Here is a 24,974-nt window from a genome sequence, read left to right on the forward strand (position 1 = left end):
AGACATATAAACAAATAAGATACACTGTGATCAATAGACAAACATTGAAATGACTCTTCTTAAAACTCTTCTTTGTCATTTACAGAATTTAACTGAGATTTCCCTATATAAAATAAAGTTTGTGGTTATATGGCAATAAGTCAGCCAATACATCACATAGTGATTGGTGGCAAGTGTGTTAGAATAGAGCTATTAGAAATCTTTCTTTTGTTTTACATCTACTTTTTTCCTATTGTCATTCTCTGAAACTTTAATGTCCCCTCCCCCCAATTATTTACTTGTTTTATGTAGCAGGAACAAAATAAAAAGTTTTTAAAAAGACTTTTATTAAGTGCCAGCTTACAGTGCTACAAATACTATCAAATATTTTGACTTTGGCCAATAATTGGTGATTTTTAGTTATACATTGAAAAACAAATACATTGAAAAACAACTTAGTTGTTAAATATTGAGGTGGCTACCTTGTACATGATTTTTTTTTTTTTAGATAGAGGCATAATAATCAAGTTTTAGTTTATTTCTCAGCAACATATCTGATGAGGGCTTCTTATATGTGAGGCAATTTGAGTTCTTATTTTCCTATGCTTTAGCTGAGAAGAAAGATTTGAAGAATTCCAAATTTTAAGTAAGAAGGTTGAGTGGGGAAATCGTAAGTGAATACTTAGGCCGATATTTATTTGGATGCTATATGTGGACTTTTCTTACTTGGTGCTAGGTAGGACATGGGAGAGGCACCATATTCTCTAGCTGAAGATATATGATACCACACACAATATAAAAAACATTAAAGGGAATTGTAGTAATTTAGTAAATGGGATTATGCAATAACATTTATTGAGCCTTACTAGTGCAAGACACTTCTTTGTGTGCAAAAAGATATAGGCTCTTCTTAGGGAAATAATTTTTTAGTAAACAAGACAAATGTCAATGTAGTATAGTTCAAAGTGAAAATTAATGAATAATGAATACTATAAGGTATGTCATTTCTCAGTAGGAGAAAGGGAAGAGAAGAGACGGGAGGAGAAAATTAGGGAAGCTGTATGAAATAGATGGCATTTGAACTGGGTGTTGTAGGAGAAATAGAATTTACAGTTGTAATAAGGAAGGAGACTGCCAGGAAAAAGGATAGGAGAGGGTTCTTGAAGGTGGGATATAAGAATGGTAGTTATATAAGTTGTTGAAGGTTGGGAAGAAAATGCTAGGAAAAGAGTGATAAAAAAAATTGGAAGTTGGAAGGGGTTAAATGTTTTTTGGGGCTGATGAAGAATTAGTCTGATGAAAGAAGAGGACATGGACTTCAGTAGAAGGACAACACCACACTATGAAGGGCTTTGAAATTAGAGCAAGAATATAGATGTGGACAAGGAGGAAATCAAGGACTACAGACAGTCCTCGGGCTACCTCGGAATCGACTACGTTGTTTTGTGGTTACGTCACCATCTCCCATTTATTTATAAAAAAAAAAAGTTCCGTCATTTTAATGTATGTACATATATGTGCTTTATTTTTTTTATTGTTTATTTACCACAAGTAAAGGTCAGGAATTGTTATCTTTCTTTTAAATTTTTTTTACTGTTTCACTTCATTACTGCTGTGTATGTGCTCCATGTGAGTGACGTAGTAGGTGGGTTCCATCTTACAGCGAAATCACATTACGTCGCGCTGTAGGAACGGATCTCTGACATAACCTGAGGACCTACTGTATAGGTCAGTGATGGCGAACCTTTTGAGCTCGGCGTGTCAGCATTTTGAAAAACCCTAACTTAACTCTGGTGCCGTGTCACATATAGAAATTTTTTGATATTTGTAACCATAGTAAAACAAAGACATATTTTTGATATTTATTTTATATATTTAAATGCCACTTAACAAAGAAAAATCAACCAAAAAAGTGAGTTCGCGTGTCACCTCTGACACGCGGGTCATAGGTTTGCCATCACTGGTATAGTTTTTAAGTAGAGGGACATGAGAACAGTACTTTAAATACATCATGTTTTCTTTTCCCCCCACTGAATCATATGTTCCTTGAGAAAAATATGTTACCAAGTACTTTTAATCCCCTTGCCTGAAATGTTCCTTGATTCCTTCTCTGTCTGGGAAGCATACTTCCTTTCAGGTGTATGTGAAATATGCATTTCTCCTGTGAAGAGTTTCCAGGCTCCCCAGGCAGAGCAACTGGCTTCCTCCGTGGGGTACCCTGTACATAATTGTTCATCTCCTTTGCTAGAATGGTATTTTTTGAGGTCAGGGAATATGAGAAGACTCTTTATATATTTATTTTCAGCATTAGGTATCCAGTTAAAGTGCCTGACATACAGGGTTGCTTAATAAGGTCTTTGTTGAATGAATGAATGATAAGTACATAGATAGTTCTGGCAGAAATATGCATGATGGATTGAAAGGGAACTTGAGGCTAGGACACCAGGTAGGAAGCCATTGTGATTAAAAAAATAAAGTCTAATCCAGAAATATATTTTAAAAAAACCTAAAAGTAATTGTAATGATACATTGTGGTTGGAAAGGGTTGTATTAAAAAGAACTAAAAGTAATTTAAAAATACAATATGGTAGGGAAAGAGTTTAGAAGTCTGGACTAACTGATAAAGGAAAAAAAGACAAGTGATGATCTGATGGCTCAGGATGGTGCTCTATAGTCAGATAATAATATTTAAGCAACATTTTGAGCAGTTAGGGAAATTTTAGATTTGTCTAATGTTTCCAGACTGCTAAAATTTTTCATTAATCCTGTAGTCTAGGATTTCTCTCATTGGTGCTGTTGACCTCATTACCCTAAGGATGTCATAAAACTAATACCATGTTCTGTCTATTTCAGCCATGTAAATCCAGAAGTTGGTAACTTTCAATGACTTCATATACATGCACAGTTCTCTCCTTTGTTTATGTCATTTTGGAGGGGATAGTCTACATTTGAGGCCTAGCTCTTCATTTTGGTGTACCTTCAGCAAGCCAACTATGTATCTGTTCTCTCTTCAGTAAGAGAAGGTCCTGTGGATCTATGGGTAGGGTTAATTAAGCCTTGGGGCAGTGCTTGTTAAAGATCTGATGAATAATCTGCCTGTGACTCCAAGACTCTGGCATGACCAGTGTATTACTCCTAACCAAAACGGGTTCGGCGGAACTCAAGTGAACCCTTACTTTTTAGCTTCTGAAAGTTCCTTTTTGAAATGGGGTCATGACCTTTAACAGATGGGTACATTTGTTTGGAAATAGAGTTCCCACAAATACTACTTTTTTGGCTGTAGCCTAGCTTGAAGTGCCATGGTTTCATCTGTGCTATATAAAATACTGTAATTTTAAAGATACTGGATGTTTTATCTTGGACTTTACTTGTCTTTAATTTAGCGTTAGGTTATTTTTTTTATTTCTTGATGGGAAATAAAGAACTCCAAGGAAATGTTAGCACAATTTAAAAACTTTTCAATTACTGCTGTATTAAATCTTTAAAAAGAGTAATTTTAGATAATTGTTATTCCATCTAAAATCTAAAAGTTAGATAGTATCTAACCTTATCACACCCCTTGTGTAAGTTTGTCATGGTCATGAGAATGGATGTTTGCGGGGGGGGGAGGTTCAACCATTTTTATGCCACATTGAAAATTTTATTCTGTTTCCCTCTTACCCCCTTCAGAATACATCTAGATGCATCATTTTCTTTTGAGGCAAGTTAGAAATGAGGTGTTTAGAGTTTTGGGTTGGTTTGGTTTTAACAAAGAGAAAATGCCTTTTTCCCTTCCTTAGAGTATACTTTGATAGGTATATAATTTGATTTATGACAAGAATTATGATCTATGCAAACTCCATTGAATTTCTTAGTCTTCTGGAAGATTAAGAATGTAAGGATATAAAATAGAATTTTATTTTATTATAGTTCATTGTAAAAAATGTGTTAATGTAGTGCTTATATTGAAACTTTTAGTTTTGGTAATAATGTAAGTCCCCTTTGGAAGATGTGAAATGTAAGAAATGTTTTCCTTTCACTTTACTGCAGGTGGCATGTGTATGCACATGTGGGGGTTAGCAGAGACCAATTTTGAATACTCTAGCCACATTTTTTCTTTTTTTACCTTCTGTTAAATGTATTCTGCAGATTGTGCTTCTAGAAAGGTAGCAGGGAGTGTGGTAAGAGAAAAGTAGAGGAATTAAAAAAATCATTCCAATAAAATGGTTTAATTTATGCCTCTGCAGTTAAGCAGTGCTCCTGGTTAACAGAAATACCCTTCAGCTACACGGGATTTTGAAGGTTGGAGGGCACTCATTTGCACATAAATAGCCATTAACTGATAAATTCCCAGAGGTCTCCTGTTGCATGTTGGTGGTTCTGACCTACTTAGCTAGCTTAAATTTGTTTTACAGAATTATTATAATTCTATCCTTGGTACTTAAACTTTGTGATTAATGCATGCCTCACAACACAATTAAAATATAATTACACAGTTTTGCAGTTTCCTATTGTGTTATTATTACAAGGATCTGGATTTTGCAAATATTAAAAGAGTTAAGATTTCGATATTTATCACTTTTGCTGTTATTATGTGATTATGTTAAATGGGACCCTTTTATGTCTGAAGAATGGATTGGAGAGAGGTGAATCATTAAATGCAGCATTTTTTCGCTTGGAGAGGATTGGATCAGTTAATGAGTGATCACTTTAGTGTGCTATCTAGACTGACAAGTCTTAGATATTCTTGATTACCTTTTTCAGATGTTTCTGAAATACAGTAGGCTCTTTACACATTTTCTTTCAGAAATAATTTTGGGGTAAATGTGGAAGGCAATAGAAAGCACCAGAGTGGGATTCCGTGTATTGTGCTGCTGACACCTGCTTGCTCAGTTAACACAAAACAATCCATGTTCCTCAGGGTCTGTGTGTCCTTGTTGTACAGTGAGTAGTTTTGACTAGAAGGTGTTGGCAAACTAAAGTGCTACTGACCAGTTCTGTCCAATATTCTGTTTTTATACAGTCATTGAACTGTTAAGATAATTTTTACATTTTTAAAGGTTTGTAAAATGGCAAGAATGTATGGTACCATATTTGTCCTGCAAAACCTAAATACAAAAAAATTTTTTCAACTCCTTGACTTGATGTTCCATTGGGTTCCTCTGAACTATTGGCACTCAGCTTTAAATGATTTATTAGTTGATTCATTTTCAGTGCTGATTTTTTATATATAGCCCTGAACATCTGTGTTTGGTTTCATTTCTTTCATGTTTACTTTGTATAGTGGCCTGTGATGTGATACCTAATACCTGCCTCTTCGGTGTCCATTATACATCCAATTGTATTCTTTTAAATTTGGGAGTGGTAGCTGCTTTCTAAAGCTTTATAACTTGAAATTCAGTTTTCTATTAAAGGAAATTTCCAGTAAAATGAGATAGTAAGGGGAAAGAAACACTTTTTTTGAAATACTTAATACTCTCATTTTGGAACTTTAAACGTTGTGTTCTGCTTTATGGAAAAGTTAACAATAAATGTTAATATTATCTAATTAGCTGCAGAACTCTCTTCTATGTAATTTTTTGAATATCACTTTTGGCCAGCATATGGTGTGTTCACAGCAAGCTTGGCCTTCTCCCTGGGTTGTTGAGCATGGAAATGTGGCCACTGTTAAAGCTTGGATGTATTTGAGAGGTGGTCAGCTGCTATGTCTGGAGGAATTCAACACTACATATTGTTCAGTTGTTAATATACATTAAAGATAATGAGCTAATTAATTTTTTCATATCATTGTTATTTGATAATGTGTGGGGAAATTTGGCACTTCAAGAAAAAAAGGTTGGTCAGAAATAGGAGCTGCTTTGTAAAGTTGGCCTGCAATCATCACATTTCTCCAGAGAGAAAATGGTTACCCTGTAATAATCAGCCTAATGAATTCAGAAATCCATTGATTGTCCCAGCTCTTGGTAGATTAGGTAGAGACTTGCTTCAAGGAGTGGAATTTATGAAATGTTTACTGCATCCAGCAAGCAGAGCCGCTATGATACATCTGCCTCCTCAGTGGTTTGCTTTGATCCTGTGGAATGAAAGGACAGGAGGATCAGCTCAGGTCCAAATGAGATTACAGCTGGTTCTGCAGCTTATCTGGTCTATTGCCAACTAGTGTGGCTTTGCAAGTCCTAAGGGGTTTACAACAGAAACTGTTTATTGAGTAGCATCAGTTTACCCAACACAAGCAGGCTAATCCTTCCCAGCCTCAGCATGTTGTAGAATTGTGCAGGAGCCAAACCGAAAGCTGGTGTAGCCAAACCCTAGAGCCCTTTGTCTCGCTCTATATTGATTTTTACCTGAGTTAAAGGCAGTAAAAAAATAAAACCAATAACCAGTCCTTTTGTGAGCAAAAGGTTAATCTCACTTAAAATCTTACAAAAAGTGTTTGTTAACCCTAGAAGGGACAACCTTCTTCCTTTTTTTTTTTTTTTTTTTGACTTTATAGTCAAGTAAGATTTTCTAGTTTTGAATTTTGAAGAACAAGATAAGAAAAACAGCTTAAAAGATCTTGCTAGGCATTCAAGTTAAATGCTTAAGTCTCTTCTAGTATTACTATAACAAATGGCTTTGTGTATAGACAGACTATGGGATGATTTGTCTCTAAATAGTAGTTTTTTGCTTTATACCCATTTTGCACAGTGCAATCATGTGTTTTAATGTGACAAACAAAATGCATGAAGACATGGCTAGAAACTTTGATTAAGGAAAAGAGCTCAACTGTCAGGGTTAATGACCAGTAGTTATTTTGCCTGATGATCCCTTGATTAGTAATGTATTTCTTCAATGAATAAAGACTGGTAAATCAGGGTATTATAAAGATATGCCTGTTATAAATAATTCTTTGTGTGTTTAAGTTTAATTTCACTATTTTATTTGGTACTTTCTAAAACCTTCAGTTGTAAGATTTTAATTACTACAGTCTCATTTTTAACAAAGGTCCTTAATATATCTGATAGTAGAAGATGATTTGGAGTGAGACAGACCTGGGTTACAATTCTATTTTCGTTACTTGTTGATCAAATTATGTAACAATTGAGTTCATTTTTTCACCACCAAATTGGAGATGATATAATTTACCTTGCAGTATCTAATCAAACCAAATTAGAAAATAGTAGAAAGTAACACTGAGTTAATCAGGTTAGTCAAGGCTACTGTGGTTCCTCAGGAGCCCATGGCACTGAAGATATATGCATGGGATCCCTCCCGTGATGCTAGAACAGATATTTAAAAGACATGATATAGTAATCATGAGAGCTGTGCTCTGTATACATAAATCAGAGATGCCCATTGCCATCTTTAAAAGTGTATGATCTTGGGAGGCAGATAGAGAAGTGGTCAGGTAAATATCTTTCCCTAAGCTCATAGCAGTAGCCACGAGTATAAAATCTAGTCTAGTTCAAATTTTCTGAGAGGGCCTGAATAGTAAACTGTTATTTAGGATAGATAGATGAGCCATGTATTTATGAAAGGGTCTGCTTGAGTGATTGATTACTCAGTTGCTTCATACAAAGCAATATATATGTGTGTGTAAATACTGTCAACTGTATTAAGTAATAAGTAAAAGATAAAGGTAAATTATTTAAGAAGAGTTCAGTGGTCTCTCAGTTTACTTTCTCCTAATTGGCAATGAACATGTACCCTCAGCTATATGTAAGCATAAACCTGTTACTATGGAAACATTCGGAGGCTTTCTAAATGTACTATGTGATGGAATCAGCTAAGACTGATGTTTATCTTAAACACACAGTTTGTCCAATATTTAAACCTAATGGACAAGATGTGTACCAGTTGAAAATGTAATATTTATCCAGTCATTTCTATTCTATCAAGCCTGATTCTAAAGCAATAGGTTGCACTTATAGAGTAATAAATTTTTACTGCATTTGGAGATAAAGGCTATTGGTGGTGATTGCTTAAACTCTTTTTGCTCAATCATCTGAATGGTGCAAATCAAAGCATTTTGTCAGACTGTGAGAAGTTTCACCTACATATTGCTTCCCACTCACACAGGTCACCCTATAAATTACGTTCACAGTTTTACAGCATAGCTGGTGCTGGAAGTTAAATTGATGCCCACTGGTGGAACTCGTAAAACATTTTCCTGTTAACACGACCAGGCAGAGTTGACATTGTTGATGGTGGATTCGATCTAATAAACCATTGGTTCTAGCAATGATTTTTACTGTGTTTCAGAGGTGGTGATGATACAAGTTTAGTGATCCAACAGTTCTTCCTAAATGATAGAAAATTTGCTCTACTGTCTATATTACCGAATGCCGAGAAGAGTAGGAGTAGGGGGTTCTTGGAGCCTAATATAGCCTCATGTTCTGAAAGATGATGAATTATAGGAGCAGACTCTTTAACTTGATGTATACTTCTTCACAAAGAAAAATACTATGTTTTTCAAAAGAATGTGTTATATATCATCTGTTGGAAATTTGGAAATAACCTTGCTATTACCTTTTTATTCAGATACGTAGGTTGTGCTCTTCTTTCAGAATCTTTTACGCAGATGCTTTTAAGCTAATTATCATTTCTGAAAGGAAAGCAGTCTAACATTTGGTTACCTTTTTGTTTGTTTCTCCGTTATCTAAAATTACTTTCCTATAGGAAAGGGTTTCAGCAAAGGGTTTTTAATTGTGAACCATAGCAACAATCAATTTAAACATTTTTTTTCCCCACACGAGTAAATTTCAGGGGTTAAGTTTCTTTTATTGGTTATAAACAATGGGGACTATATTAAAATTTATTTTGAAATATTTCTTCTTTGATCACAAAACTGTATGAACCATTGATCATAAAGTTTTATTCTTGTTTGAAGTAAATTAGTTTTTCCGATTTCTAGTTAAAATTCACAGGATGCCAACAGAGTCTTACTATTTTATCACTGTAACAAGGATCTTTCTAGTTCTCTCTCTCTCTCTCTCTCTCTCTCTCTCTCTCTCTCTGTGTGTGTGTGTGTGTGTGTTGTAGCTCTTCCTATAGTTTTGTTGCACATTCATACTCAATTGGTGATCTTCCTGTGGTTTGGTTCCATTTTATGAGATATCCTAGATCTTTTACTCAACACTTCTTATCCCAGTATATTCGTAAATTTTTTATATGAGGGGTGTGTTTCTGATTTGCAGATAAATGTTATCAGCTCTGCTATGCAGATGAAACCTGTCATGTACAAATAGCATGTATCAAGCCCCAAGCATGCAGAACTAGATAAATCAGCTCATTTGCTGAAGCCTTGCAAAAAAAGAAATTAGTAACAACAATCCTTTGAGACTCGCAGCCCTAATAACGGAGCTTCATAATAACCCCCACAGATCATTGACTCAATGGGTAATCTTTTAGGAAAACTTTCTTCAATCTATCTTTTCTTCCCTTTTAAGGAATTAGAATAAAAACAAACAGGGCAAATTGCATCTCTAGAAAGAAATGTGTGTATAAGTACCTGGAATAACAATTAAAATTAAGAAATTTATTGACTGTTAAATAAAAATTTGTTTCAAATAAGTTTATACTTTTATTTCTTTTTGATGATTACTCTTATACATTGACTAGTAACAGCTTTTTCTTTATAAAATTCAGATTAAGCTTTTTTTTTAGGTTACTATATTGAATACACAGATGTTATACTGGGTTGTTGGGGACAGGAGAAGCACAGAGTAGGAAAATAAAAAAGGGAGAAGAGGATTTGGAATAAGAAATCTAGAGGAAGCATTTAGGTTGTACTTAGATGTTTATAAGTTGTATAAGAAAAGTGACAGAGCTAAGGGATAGGTTGCAATTCATTTGAGGTAGACCTGTTTAAGACTCTCTTGAAAACTATAGTCTCTCTTGTCATAAAAATAAACACATTTACACATATGCAAACTTTACACATAATTTCCAGGGGTCTATAAACTTCTAGGACTTATTTCTATACCCCAGGTTTAGAATTATATTAGAGTGGTAACTAAGCTATTATTTCTATTAAAATTGGTTATATTTTTGATGAAGAAAATTCTTTCTAAAACACCCTTAGGTACTTTATGACTGTTTGACTGAGTTTTGAACTGAAAACAGTCACTATTAGAGCCAAAGATAAGGTTTTTAGCTCCATTATCACAATTGGCAGTAGTTAGTAGTGTCTGATTGTTTAATTTACTGCATTTCTTGAGTGTAAAGAAATATTGAGGATGCAGAATGCTTAAGAGGTTTTAGAAAAATTATTTATCAAAGAATGTCACTTTTTCCCAATGCATTAACTATTGTAATTATACATTGGGACGATCTGTTGACTTAGAAGTGGATTTGATTTAAATGGAGGGAAAAGAGACTGGACATTTTCAGTATTTATTGAAACACCTAGTCCATTAAGGTAAATTACAGAGCAAATTTCACTGTGACAGGAACATTTGGGTACATGCAGTTAAAGTATCAGTCAGCATTACCATTAGACTCTTTCTTTTGGGGAATTTATTACCACCAATTAGGAAAAAGTGCTCACACGTAGAATTTAGATCTAGAAAACTTGTGGTAGAATATTTGACCTCAAAAAATGTTTTGAGTCTTTACCTTTAATAAAATGATCTTGAATTCTTTTGAACCAAAAGCACATTCCCCCACAGTGTAACTGAGCATGTGTAGTTAAGATGTACTCTAATGATTGCAGCTGTAATTAGAGGATAGAGCTGACTGTGTCTAACTAAGTACCTGGAATAACTAAATTAAAATTAAGACATTTATTGACTGTTAAATACAGTTTTGTTCTGAAGAAGTATATACTTTTATTTCTTTTTGATGATTGATCTTATACATTGACTAGTAACAGCTTTTTAAAAATAAAATTGAGACTTTGTTTTTCTATTCAGTTGGTGTAGTTGATACACAGAAAAGTGAGATGGTGAGAGTTAAGTTAGGTTTTGGAAGATGTTTTTATTAATTAGCTTTAAAAGATGACCTCAGGTTCATAAATATATTATCCTATATCCAGGGAAAATTTAAATGAAGCTCGCTTATAAAAACCTACCAATTATTAATGAAATGTGAAAGCAACAGAACTGTATAAAATTTATGAAAAGTAAATATGATACTCAGCATAAAATGCTGCAGTACATGCTTGATATGGGTGTTTTGGGGGACAGAGAAAAATAAAATAGCTTTTTTTCAAATGATTCTTATCTTTGCAATTCATTTGTCCTAAAACAAGTATAGAATTTCCGAGATTGTTGTAGATGGTTCCTAGGAGTCTTAAAACATAACTATTTTGTCTTAAGTCTGCCTTTGCTCTGTGCAGATCTTACCCCTTGATTATACTTATAATGAAAAGTATGTGTTTCCCTCTCCCCATTTGTGAATTCCCTGAGGTCAGATATATATCTTTTTCATCTTTTAATCCCTAATTGCTTAGTATATAATAGATAGCCATGACAAAGCATAGTGGCATAAAATACCACAACAACAGCTCTTTTATTATGCTCACGGATTCTGTAAGTCATGAATTTGGAAAGCCAAGGACAGCTCTTCTCTGCCTCAACTAAGATGGTTCTGTCTGAGGGTAATTCACAGGGCTGGGGACTAAACCAGCTGAAGGTAGAGGATCCAGTTGTTCTTCACTAACATGTTGAGTGTTTGAGCTACAATGGCTGAAGACAGGCTTACCCAGGACAGTTGATTTAAGTACTACCTATTTTTGAAAGAGTGTTCTCAGTGTAATTGTACTTGATAACATGGCATTTCCGCTCTCTAAGACTAGGTTTTCCCAGCAAACAAGACAGAAGCTTCATGGTCTTTTATTACCAAGTCTTGGAGTCACATAATGTCCTATCTGTTGGTCAAAGCAGTCACAGATCTCCTAGATCCAAGGAGTGGCAAAGAATTTGTGGCCATGTATAATGAAAAAACGAGAGAGAGAGAGAGAGAGAGAGAGATTGGAGATCTATCTCTGTTCCAAAATAAAGGCAATTTTTATGAACTGTTCACATTATTGCCTATATTGCAGATAAATACACTGAGTGGCCAGATTATTATGACCACCTGACGTTTGTAGGCAAATTAGCTATAATTTCACGCTAAAGTTGCTAGAGGGCCAGACCATTATAAATAGGGAAGCAGGGTGTTTACCACTACAGAAGTGATTTTTTTCTGAAGATATGGGTAAACAACGCTATTTAACAGCCTTTGAACATGGGGGAGGTACATATATATATATATATATATATTATATTCTGATTTTCTTTTTTAGCCATCAGTTTCTAAGGATTTTCCCATCTTATTTTTCTTCTATGCAAAATCTACACATAACTTACTATTTTAGGTAAGATCCAGTGTATGTGTATATGTTTGCTCAATTATAGTTAAAGAGGAAGAAGAACATACTTGAAAGCCCAAAAGGCTAGTGTGACAACTTTAGCATTTTATCTAATACTAGAGGTCCAGTGCACGAATTCGTGCACTGGTGGGTCCCTCAGCCTAGCCTGCGCCCTCTTGCTATCTGGAACCCCTCAGGGGTTGTAGTAGTGCATGAAGCGGCAGGCGGCCGGGGAGGAGCCCGAGCCATGCCGCTCCCATTCATCCCAGCCCTGCTGCGCCACCCACCACTCAGTAGCACTGCCACAGCTGCGATTGCCAGCCGTGAGCCCCACGTCTGGTGCCTGTCAGTCAGCTGAGCGGTGCTCCCGCTGTGGGAGCACACTGGCCACCATGGGGCAACACCTGCATTGAACGTCTTCCCCCGGTGGTCAGTAGGCATCATAGCAACCAATCAGTCATTCGGTCGCTTAGGCTTTTATATATATACTAGAGGCCCGGTGCACAAAAATTTGTGCACTCGGGAGGGTCCCTCAGCCCGGCCTGTGCCCTCTCGCAGTCTGGGAGCCCTCGGGGGATGACCACCTGCTGGCTTAAGCCCACTCCCTGGGGGGGATTGGGCCTAAGCTGGCAGTCAGACATCCCTCTGGCAGCCTGGGAGCCCTTGGGGGATGTCCACTTGCCAGCGGGGAGCAGGCCTAAGCTGCAGTCGGACATCCTTAGTGCTGCTGAGGAGGCGGGAGAGGCTCCCACCACCACCACTGTACTGGCAACTGTCAGCCTGGCTTGTGGCTGAGCAGAACTCCCCCTGTGGGAGCGCACTGACCACCAGGGGACAGCTCCTGCATTGAGCATCTGTCCCCTGGTGGTCAGTGTGTGTCATAGTGACCAATGATTCCCAGTCGCTCTGTTGTTAGGGTCAATTTGCATATTACCCTTTTATTATATAGGAGTGCCTGGCAAGCCTGGGTGAGGGGCTGATGGCTGTTTGCAGGTTGGCCACAGCACCTTCAGTGTGGGGGTCCCCCCTCGGGTGCCTGGTCAGCCTGGGTGAGGGGCTGATGGCTGTTTGCATGTTAGCCACAGCACCTTCAGTGTGGGGGTCCCCACTGGGGTGCCTGGCCAGCCTGGGTGAGGGGCTGATGGCTGTTTGCAGGCTGGCCAAGCCCCCCAGCAGGGACCCTCACCCCATGAGGGTGTGGCCATCCTGGGTGAGGGGCTGATGGCCGTTTGCAGGCTGGCCACGGCCCCCAGCCACCCAAGCTCCCAGTGGAGGCTGGCTGGAAGCAGGTATCTGGGATTTATTTGTCTTATATAATTGAAACTTTGTTGCCATGAGCGGAGGCCACAGCCGGCTCAGGGCAGGCGGGAAGCTTGGCTTCCTTCATCGCCTGGGCAACCAAGACTCCTGCTTGCTCCAGCTCCGTGGCTTCAGGCCGCCATCTTGTTTGGGTTAATTTGCATATCGTCTCTCTGATTGGCTGGTGGGCGTGGTTACGGTCAATTAGCATCTTTGTCTTTTATTTGTGTGTGTGTGTGTGTGTGTGTGTATGTGTGTGTGTGTGTATGAAGATGTGCATGTTTTATTGTGAGACTTCTTACAGAGATGATCTTACCTCTGAAGTGCCTCTAATATCAAGGACAAAGATCCTGGTTAATAACTCAACATCTTACCCATGTGATATTCTTCTAGCAGGCAAACTTGGAAACTGACTAGTTTTATATTGAGACCACTTCTTCTGCCCACATACTTGCTATTAAATTTGGAGATGAGTTTCTGGAAATGCATGCCTAAACTGAATATAAACAGAACAAGGTTATGTGGCATTATGCCTTTGGAAATGAGTTGTCACGGTCAAGTGGTGATTGCTGTCTTGTTCTTTTAGAAATTCCTAAGTCATACCATTCATCTGCCTATAGTATCTTATAGCTGTAATGTCAAAGGGCTTCAATCAAACCTTAAATGTGGTCTTTACCCTCAATCATCATGAGGTGCTGTAAAACTTATGTCTGAATTCTAGCATGATAATTTCTCTTTGAATCTTTGTGTTAAGTTCAGGACTATTATTTGTTGACCATAGGTTAAACTGTTCCTCCAGACACAGAATAAATGGCAGGAACATAACTTTACCTAATTCATAGGGTGAGAAATAATGCTTTTAAGACACTTAGCATGATGCTTGGCATGTGCTAAACACCAATAAATGCTGGATGTTGCTATTGTTTCTATTAGGTGAGCTGCAATTTGAATTGGGACATTCAGAAATTTTTATTTTCTACTCTACTATATTGCATCTTTTAGAATGTAAATGGGCTAGTTATGCATGTATATTTTCATGTGTGTTTTTCCAACATGATTTTAACCCATGGTAAGCTTGTCTTTACTCACAACATTTTGCCAAGTGTGGGGAGAGTCTACCTCCCTTGTGATACCTTTTTTTTTTTTCTTACCTGAAATCACATTTTACCTTTAGTGTTTTCATATTTTTACTTTTATATATTGAGTTTTACTTTGATATTTTTCTACTGTTTGTAGAAGAATGTAGAAAATTGTTTGTAAAATAGCCATGACATCTAGAACTATATTAGATTCTTTATAGATTTTATATATTTTGTGTTTTCTTTAATAATGTTAGCACTAGTGACAGAGCTTCTTTCAATGTGTATATTTTTATCAATGTTCCTTCAGGAGGTATGCAGTCACATCTAATAAAATAAATGTATTCTTCTTTAATCTTTACGTAGTTAGTTTTCTGGTGCAGAAAATGTGATTTAAAAAAAATTACTTATGACTGCATGGGTATTTCTGACTATATTTACTGTAGTGCGTAAATTTGATTCTTCCCTCAGATCCACATTACAGTAAATCCTTGGCATTTCCTGCATTTGCCCCTCTCTGATTTCTTCATGTTTACAGAAATGATTATAAGGTCTTAAACATCTTTGTATTGTGTTACAATAACAGATTATCATTCTTCTTATCCTGACTGACACTGCTTGAGCAGACAAACCATGGAGCAGGAAGTATTTTACGTATTCCAGGATATATAGCTTCTTTTCAAACCAAAATACTAAGTGGATTGCACATCTCTAAAACAAGTCTGTTTTGGGGTCAGTGTCTTGTACTTAATCGGAACTTGTTTTTGCTGTGTTAACTCTTACATTGAAGAGTCTAATTGCTAGCTTTAACTTTTTAACCTAGGGGTTTGTTGGTTTTTTCAGAGCCCTGAATCAGATCCCCATAGTACTCTTAGTTATACTCCCTTATACCTCAACATTTTGTTGTGGAGAGGTCAACAGTGGTTCAGCTTTGTTGCCCATTTTAAATATTGCCTTGAGCCCTAGCCGGTTTGCCTCAGTGGATAGAGCATACCTAAGGACTAAAGGGTCCCAGGTTTGATGCTGGTCGAGAGCACATACCTTGGTTGCAGGCTTGATCCCCAGCCCTGGTCAGGGCATAGGTAGGAGGCAACCAATCAGTGTGTCTCTTTCATATCGATGTTTCTCTCTCTCTCTCTCTCTGTCTCTCCACTCCTTTCTACTCTCTCTAAAAATCAATGGGGAAATATCCTCAGTTGAGGATTAATAAATAAATAAATAATGCTTTTCAGTGCATTTTTCTTGGTATCTTATAGTTTTTCCCCCATACAGAATTCTGGTATTGCTTCCGGCTCTTCACAAGGCAAAGCTACATAGGGCTTTTCCAGCTTCTTTTCCTAGGTTTAGTGAAGTTTTTTTCAACCCAAGTAGGGAGTGTGCGTGCACATGTGTGTCTTAGTGCATAAGAATGTATCTTAGTCTGCAAGAGAAAAGTACAGGCTGCAGAGTCAGATTTATATTCCGTTTCAGGGCCAGCCCTTCTTATCCATGTGACCTTTAGGTACATTATTTTACTTTATCATCTATAAAGAGGATTAATGACACCTATCTCATACACTTGTTCTGATTTTTGCTTAAAAGAATTTCTAGAACATAGAGGATGATCAGAAATTATACCCCTTCCTAGGGAATAGGTTTTAGTTACTGAAGAAAAGCTTACTTATTCAGAAATAATGGGCAAAATCCATCCTATCCAAGCATAAGTTATTTATTGTCATTTGAAACCAATACTTTGAAAAAGCTATAAATGGGCTGTGCAAATGGAGGTATTTTTTTATTTAGAGTCTGGTGTGTTCAAATGTACTCATGAACTTTGCTATATTGATGCAGGCAGTTGAGTTAGTTGCCAAATGCATTTTAGTGGTTTGATATTCATCTTACTAAAAACTAAAGGACCTGAAATGGTTCTCTAGCCACTAGTTCAAGTTGAAAGCATCTCAGGCAGGTTTTTACACAGAGAGAACATACCAGATATTTAGTTAGCTTTTCTGAGAACTGCTTGCTATGATATTCTTTCCCCAGGCATTTGTACACTTTTTTTCAGTACTTGAAGTAATATTAAATATTATCCAAGAATACCAGTCTAAAGTGTCACAGAGTCCAAATGTTGTATAATTGATTCTTATAATAATACTAGAGGCCCAGAGCACAAAAATTTGTGCACTCAGGGGGGAGGGGTGTCCCTCAGCCCGGCCTGTGCCCTCTGGCAGTCTGGGACCCCTCGGGAGATAACGACCTGCTGGCTTAGGCCTGCTCCCGGGTGGCAGAGGGCAGGCCCAATCCCTAGGTGCAGCCCCTGGTCGGGCTCAGAGCAGGGCCGATTGGGGAGTTGGGGCGCCGCCCCCTGTCATGCACAGAGCAGGGCGATCGGGAGGCTGTGATGCCACCCTCAGTCACGCTCAGGGTAGGGCCGATTGGGGGGTTGGGGCACCGTCCCCTGTCACACTCAAGGCAGGGTCGATGGGGAGGTTGCGGCACCACCCCCTGTCACGCACAGAGCAGGGCCCATCAGGGGGGTTGGGGCTCTGTACCCTGTCACGCACAGAGCAGGGCCAATCAGGGGATTGGGGCGCTGCCCCCTGTCACACACAGAGCAGGGCCCGTGGGGGGGTAGGGCGGGGGTTGGGGCGCCGCACCCTGTCACACACAGAGCAGGGCCGATCAGGGGGTTGGGGTGCCGCACCCTGTCACACACAGAGCCGCAGGGCGATCAGGAGGTTCGGGAGCTCCCCCCTATCAGGCACAGAGCAGGGCTGATCAGGAGGTTGGGGCGCCTTCCCCTGTCACGAACAGAGCAAGGTGGATAGGGAGGCTGTGGCCCCGCCCCCTGTCACACACAGAGCCGAAGGGTGATCAGGGGGTTTGGGTGCTGCCCCCTGTCACGCTGATCCCGGTGCCGGGAGGCCTCGCGGCTCCGCTGATCCCGGTGCTGGGAGGCATATTACCTTTTTACTATATAGGGTAGAGGCCTGGTGCATGGGTGGGTGCCGGGTGGTTTGCCCTGAAGGGTGTCCTGGATCAGGGTTGGGGTCCCCACTGGGGTGCCTGGCCAGCCTGGGTGAGGGGATGATGGCTGTTTGCAGCTGGTCACACACCCTTCAGGGTGGGGGTCCCCACTGGGGTGCCTGGCCATTCTGGGTGAGGGGCTGAGGGCTGTTTTCAGGCTGGGGGTGACTGAAGCTCCCAACCGCTCCTTTTTTTTTTTCTTTTTTTTATTCTGGGCCAGCTTTAGCTTTGAGGCTTGGCTCCAGCTCTTAGGCCTCCGCTGCTGAAAGTAGGTTTCTGGCCTTTGCTTACAATGTTGCAGTCCTTCTGGCTGAAGCCCGGTGGACTGAAGCAGGTTTCTGGGGTTTTGTTTAGCTTCTATATTTGTTACATAGTTGCTTAGAGTTGCAGCTCAGAGGCCTGCAGCGGCAGGCAGGGAATGTTGGAGTCCTCCGTCACTGAAGCAAGCAAGCCTCATGTTAGTTTCAAGCTGCCTGGCTGCCAGCCACCATCTTGGCTGGCAGTTAATTTGCATATTGCCCTGATTAGCCAATGGGAAGGGTAGCGGTCGTACACTAATTACCATGTTTCTCTTTTATTAGATAGGATTTGCTTATGTGTAGTTACATGAAAAGGACTAAGATTTGGTCTTGCAGCAGTTTGATCTTTTTGTGAATTGCTTTAGGTACATGTACTAGTTAATTCTGTATTTTCTGTAGTATTTCATATGTCCACTTCCCCTGGGTAAATTGATTTAAATCATCTGGAATATTGGAATTAATGTCATATCTCTTTGTTCAAGTACTAATTATTTTTAAGTGAAATGCTACTACTTTCAAAGTCTTCTTCCTTAGTTCCATCAGTTATTTTCACTGATTTTTCTTTAATTGAAGAAAGAACATCTAAGGATGGTATCCATGCATTTGTGTATACTCTCAATTGATATAGCAGTAATATAAACAGAAACGGGAATAATATCATAGTTGTGCATTTAGTTTTAAATAATCATTATTAATTGCTGGGCATATTGCATAAATGACTTGTACTCCAGATCACTATAAAATATCTTAATATATTCCCTTCTTATATTTGTCTAAATTTTCAATTGAAATAAAAGTGAGCAAATCGTGAATCAAAATTTGAGACAGTACTGAATTCATGGTTTGCTATGTTATGGAGAATAACTTTCTGTTGTTTATTACTGTGTGTTGTGTGAAAATGACTGGATCTTTTTGGACCACGGTGCTAAGATTGTGTCCTTCACAATTTTGTATAATAGTACAAGGCCCTATGTCTTTTCTAAACAAGGAAAATATTTTAACTTAGAATGCCACACATAAGCCAGATATACTTACTTTCCTCTTGGTACATCAGTGTCCTAAAGCTTTTAGGAGAAGATGGTTTAAAAAATTGTTTTCATGTCTAGATTGTAAGTAAAATCACTTGTCACAGTGAGTTGCAAAATGCAGACCTTCATTCAGATACTGCCTGTTTCTCATTTAGATCTGACACATTAAAAAGCATATAATTAATGGTTGACATTAGTAATTAACATTAACTTTATGGTGTTTAATATGCCATCATTCATCCATCAAATAACCAGAATTGCATAATGTCTTAGCATAAAGGTTTTAATTATATAAAATGGTCCTTCAGTTTTCATATGGGATAAATGTTAAAAGTCCAAAATGTATTTAAAGATTTTTGTAAGCATTTGTTGGATGTTAGCTATATTTTTGTTTCTTTTTAGGAATATGCATCAACAATTGTGTCAGGAACTTCGAAAGGAAAATGTGGGCCTAGTTGTGCAGTCTTCATTGTTGGCTAGAGAGCGCCACCTTGCTGCAGTTGCCAGTGCACTGTGGAGACATTTCTTTTCATTTTTGAAGGGTCAGAGAATGTCACAAGCAGTGCCTTCCTCACAACTTGCAGATGCTGCTGCAGGTCAGCTTTGTAATTTGCTAATTAGTTTCTCATTTTTCAGATTCTCTCAGTTTTTCCTTCTGTTGTTTGGTAACAAACTTATTTTATAACAGTGTAATAAATATTTTGACAACCAGATGAAAAGAATTACATCTGGCTTGTTTATTATTTTCCTATTAATAAAGGTAAAAATTAAGTGGTTATTTGCTAAACATAAGATAATGTTCAGTCTTAATATTATTGAATGTAGATAAACTTTTCTTATGCATGCAATATTTGGAAAGTAAATAGCATTTGATTTATTCTAGTCCAAGTTATTTATTTTCAAATTATATGTGTCAATATCTCAGTATCGACACGTGTTGTGTAAAGAGCAAAAGAATGTAGCAGGAGTTCCATTTCGTTACCAGCCAGGTGAAATCAGAGTGATGTCGAATATATAGAATGTTATTGTTCTGATTCTATTTTATGTTGTAATTTTTACTTGATTTGATTATTAACCTAACGACATTTTAGGCTCTAAAGCAGCGGTTTTCAACCTGTGGGTCGCGACCCCTTTGGGGGTCGAACGACCCTTTCACAGGGGTCGCCTAAGACCACCAGAACACACATATAATTACATAAATTGTTTTTGTGATTAATCACTATTCTTTAATTATGTTCAATTTGTAACAATGACATTGGGGGTCACCACAACATGAGAAACTGTATTAAAGGGTCACAGCATTAGGAAGGTTGAGAACCACTGCTCTAAGGGACTCTGAATCCTATGACATTGTAGGCATGAAATTGAATATATGTGCATATATGCAGTTTTCTAAGAAGAGGGTTCAAGGGATATTTTGCCCAAAATATGTTAACAAGGACTGGAATAGACAGAGATCAATATGGTGACTGTATGTCTTTAAATGCAACTTATGTGAAGGTATTTAATATATTTTATTCTAAAGCTTTAAAAAAACCTAAGGTTTATTTTATTGTACCCTTGTACAGAATTTAAAAGATCTTGAATTCTGGTAGCACTTCCATAATTAAAACATAAACAATGATAGATTGAAAATTTCTGACAGGGCAACGGTTTTCCAGCTACTGTGATGTCTATGAAAACAGATATTGATATTCAGTCAGTATAATCAAAGCAGTCATTAGTAACTGATGTTACTTATCTTCCATTCTTCATCCCAGTGAACAAAAATGATAGCACACATGTTTAGTTAATGCTGTCTAGGTGCTAAAAGTAAGTGGGTTTGATTTACATGTAAATGTAAATCAAAATACATGTGGGTTTGGGGTTTGTTTTGAAATAAAGATAGGTTAGGAGAGAAAATTTTCCTGCATTTAAAATAAACCAAACCAACTGTTGATGAATATGCACTTTATTGCCATTGGGAAAATACCAGTAGGAAAAGGACTGTCATGGAGCTTATAGTCTAGTGGAGGGACAGAATAATAAATAAATAAGTAATGTAATATGATAATAAGTGCTGTGGAGAAAAGTAAAAATACAGAATAGGCTAGGGATAGGGTAGGCCAGGGGCAGGTTCTACTTTTTATTTTTTAAATACATTTTTATTGATTTCAGAGAGGGAGAGAGAGATAGAAACATCAATGATGAGAAAGAATCATTGATTGGCTGCCTCCTTCATGCCTCTGCAGGGTATCGAGCCCACAACCCAGGCACGTACCCCTAACCAGAATCAAACCCAGGACCCTTCAGTTCTCAGGCTGACACTCTATCCACTGAGCCAAATCGGCCAGGGCTGTACTTTTAAATAGAGTAGTCAGGGAGGCCTGAGCAAACCTAACGGAGGAAAGAGGTCCATGCTATGCAGAAGTCCAGAGGCAAGAGTATTTCTGGTGTGATTGAGGAACTACAGGGAAACCATAAAAGCTTGTATGGTTCAGAAAGGGAGAGAGTAGTCAGAGATATGATCAAGAGGTAATGAGAGCTTGCCCCAGTTTCTGTGGCTCAAACTAGTTTGTATTCTACCTTGTATGCAGTTGTAAAGCCTTTTGCTTTGCTCTGAGATTGGAAACTGTTGGAAAGTTTGGAACAAATGAATGATATCCCTCTGGCTGCTATACTGACAACAGACTATAGGAAGGCAAGGACAGAAGCAGAGAGGTCATTTAGGGGACTATTGCAACAGCACAAAAATGAGCAGTTTGGGCTGAAGTGGTAGCTTAGAGGTTGTAAGCAGTGGCCAGATTTCCAATCCAAAGATAGAGCTGACAGAATTTTTGAAGTGGGTATGATATGGTAAGCAAGATAGATAAAGAGAGAATTCCCTGTGTGTGCTGAGATGAGGAAGATTGTGGCAGGAGCAGATTTTACGAGGGCAGACTAGGATTTTGATATTGGACATGGACATATTTTTAATATCCATTAAAATTCCAGTAGGGATGTAAAGTAGGCATGTGGATGAACCTAGGGTTCAAGGAAGCGGTCCAAGCTGGAAATTTAAATTTGGAAACTACTGAAAAATAAATAGTCTATAAAGCTATGAACTAGATAAGATCACTTGTAGAGTTAAGTATTGGTGAAAGAGAAGTTTGAGGACAAACTTCAGATTTGTAAGGTACATAGTAACCAAGAAAGGAGACTACAAAAGGGATGCCAATGAAATAAGAGAAAACCAAGAAGGTGTGATGCCCTGGAAATCAAATGACAGCATTTCAAGGAAGAGGAAGTGATCAGTAGCTCAGATGCTATTAATGGGTCAAGTCAGATGAGGCTAGGGAACCCATCCTTGGATTTAGCAAGAGGGAGGTCACTGGTCACCTTGAAGAGAAGAGTACTTTTTGGTGTGGTGGTAGAGGCAAAGGCCTGATTGAAGATGATTCGAGAGAAAATGTGAAAATAGGAATTGCAGACTGCATATATAGATAAATCTTTTTGAGTATCACTGTTTACGGGAAGTAGCAGAATGGGAATGTTAGCTAGAGAGAGACATGGAGTCAAAGAGGTTTTTTAATAACCTGGGAGATATTTCAGCATAATGCAGGAGTGGGGAGAATTGATGGTGCCAGAATGTCACTTGTTTTTCAGTACCCAGTAGAAATGGGATCCTGTAGAGGACTTGGCCTCAGATTATCTGTAATAACAGAAGAGAAGGCAGAGTAAATGGGCCCCCTGGAGGCGGCTGGGTAGATGTGGTGGGAGCTTGTGTTAGTTTTCCTCTGATGTTTCTCATTTTTCTATGAAGTAGTAATTAACAGTATTAGCTGGAAGTGAGGATGGGGAAGAGAGAGGGTTTGTAGTACTCTAGGAGAAAAAAACAAACAAACTGAAATGGGCTAGAGAACTGTAGGAATGACGGCCAGTTCTAAGGGCCCACGTAAAGTTTGCAGTTACAAATTTAAAGTGACATCAGTCAGCGTGGTTGCTCACCAGCCATTTTTACTGGTGTGGATACATGTAGGGAGAAAATCAAGAGTTGAAATTAAGCAAGTGGTGTCTTTTCCAGGCAAGCACAACAAATTAAGAGGGTTGATGGTATACACAAATGAGTACAATAATGGCCATGCAATCAAGCTGCCTAAAAAAGGAAGGAAGGCAACAAGGCAGTGAGGGACAGGATAAAGGTTGTAGGATCAATGAATTGTAGGTCCTGGTGGAATCAAAGACTTGGTGGGAGTTGTGAACCTACAGGAGGAGAGTTGAAAAGCTAGTTTGGTACCAGAAAGTGGGTTCCTCAAGAGTTGAAATTGTGGAGAGATTGTATTTATTGTTAATGCCAAGGTCTCTTGGTATCACTGTGAGAGATAGATTCATTGAGGGAGACGATTTCAAGAAACTGAAAGGCCAGGATACTGGCAGAACCTCATCAAGGATTATGACGAGTGCTATTAGTATGATAGTGAACTGCAGCCTTTAAGGAATAAGGGTAGATGAACTAGGAAGCAGTAGATAAATGTAACAAGGAGAATTAGTGGATGGAATAGTCTGATGACATGAGAACCAAGGCTAGAGGTTTTTGGAAGGAGGAAGGGAAAATATTTTAGAAGCAGCAGTAAACTCACCCTATCTGTAGGGCAAGTTGTATGAGAGGTTTGGGAGAATAAATAGCCATCGTTTGAGAAAGCTGCATGGAGCTAGTGCTTAGTAAGGAATTTATTTACAAACATAAATTAATATAGTACAAATTAAGTTTGCGGATTCCCTAGAAATCACAAAATAAAGTATATTTGTTTAACATGGTTAATTAAGGAATTCTAGTTCCTAGGTTTAGTGGGTTCTGAAGGAAGCATAGTGTCATAGATTCCTTGTAGGTCAAGTTTTAACAGAAGAGAATGTGCAATGTCTAAGAGTGAACTATTCATCTGTGGCAGGTGGCAAGTAAATTAGCCTGATTGGAGAAGAGCAGATGCCAGAAATGGTTTTCAAAATGGGTTTTTGAATGAGGAAAGCACATTAGAAATACCCAGGTTATAATTTGCAAATTGAGGGAGCCATTATAGATTCATAACAGTAATGCTGAGATAAATTATCTGGGTGCTTTCTTAGAGATCTAGATGATTACAACAGAAATGTCTTTGAAAACATTTCAGAATTTAGTTCAGTTTTAGCTTTTTGTTCTATGTTTCTAAATATGACATTATGTGGGGCTAATTTTTTTTATCACTATTGATACAATTTTGGGAGGGCAAAAGGTTTTTTACAAATTTTCACCACAAATTTCTCTTACTTTATATCTAGATTTCACTTTGCTAGCAATGGACATGCCCAGCACAGCTCCATCAGATCTTCAGCCTCAACCAGTTAAAGCAATGATACAACTTTTTGGTTGGGACGATATCATCTGCCCTCAAGTTGCAGCAAAATATTTAAGTCATTTCCTCCAAAACAGGTGAGTAATTTTATTTCAGGTATTCACATTAATGTATACCCATGCTAGATCAGTACATCAGGAAAGTAAAAAATTTAATAAATAAAACCTAATCTTTACTATACATACTCACATTTTGCCAGTTTCTTGCTTTTAGATTTATCAGCATTTTGCCAGTAGTAGTAGCAGTAGAAAAGCTAACCTATCGGTCAGAGGGTCTACCCTCTGATGGTCAGTGCACGTCATAGCGAGCGGTTGAGCGGCCTTAGCATATCATTAACATATTACAGTTTGACTGGTTGACGGACGACTAGATGACCGGACACTTAGCATATTAGGCTTTTATTATATAGTATTGTATTATTTTCCGTACGGACACTGTAAACCTTTTGCCCAACCCTGTACTTATCTACAATGTCTTATTGTGTGTATCTGTAGTCTTCTTTTTCAGCAGTGCATGTCTGCATTAGTTGCATTTGTCTATGAGGCCAACAGATGGGGAATGTTCTAATTTTTTTATTATTACTAGAGGCCCGATGTACAAAAATTTGTGCACTCGGGGGTAGGGGG

At 38.1% G+C, this 24,974-nt stretch overlaps 1 protein-coding gene across 9 annotated transcripts in view; it reads left to right on the forward strand.

Moving 5' to 3' along the window:
* The window catches only part of MMS22L (MMS22 like, DNA repair protein), a 118,814-nt gene that overhangs the window by 67,701 nt on the left and 26,139 nt on the right, over window positions 1–24,974 (forward strand). For all 9 annotated transcript variants that reach the window (XM_036317409.1, XM_036317406.1, XM_036317410.1 and 6 more), the window contains 2 exons: window positions 19,403–19,596; window positions 24,275–24,425. In XM_036317409.1, coding sequence (XP_036173302.1) covers window positions 19,403–19,596; window positions 24,275–24,425 — 345 coding nt within the window. The remainder of the gene's footprint in view (window positions 1–19,402; window positions 19,597–24,274; window positions 24,426–24,974) is intronic.

This window comes from Myotis myotis, unplaced genomic scaffold (genome assembly GCF_014108235.1).
Source record: "Myotis myotis isolate mMyoMyo1 unplaced genomic scaffold, mMyoMyo1.p scaffold_m19_p_7, whole genome shotgun sequence".
NCBI classification, from domain to species: domain Eukaryota; kingdom Metazoa; phylum Chordata; class Mammalia; order Chiroptera; family Vespertilionidae; genus Myotis; species Myotis myotis.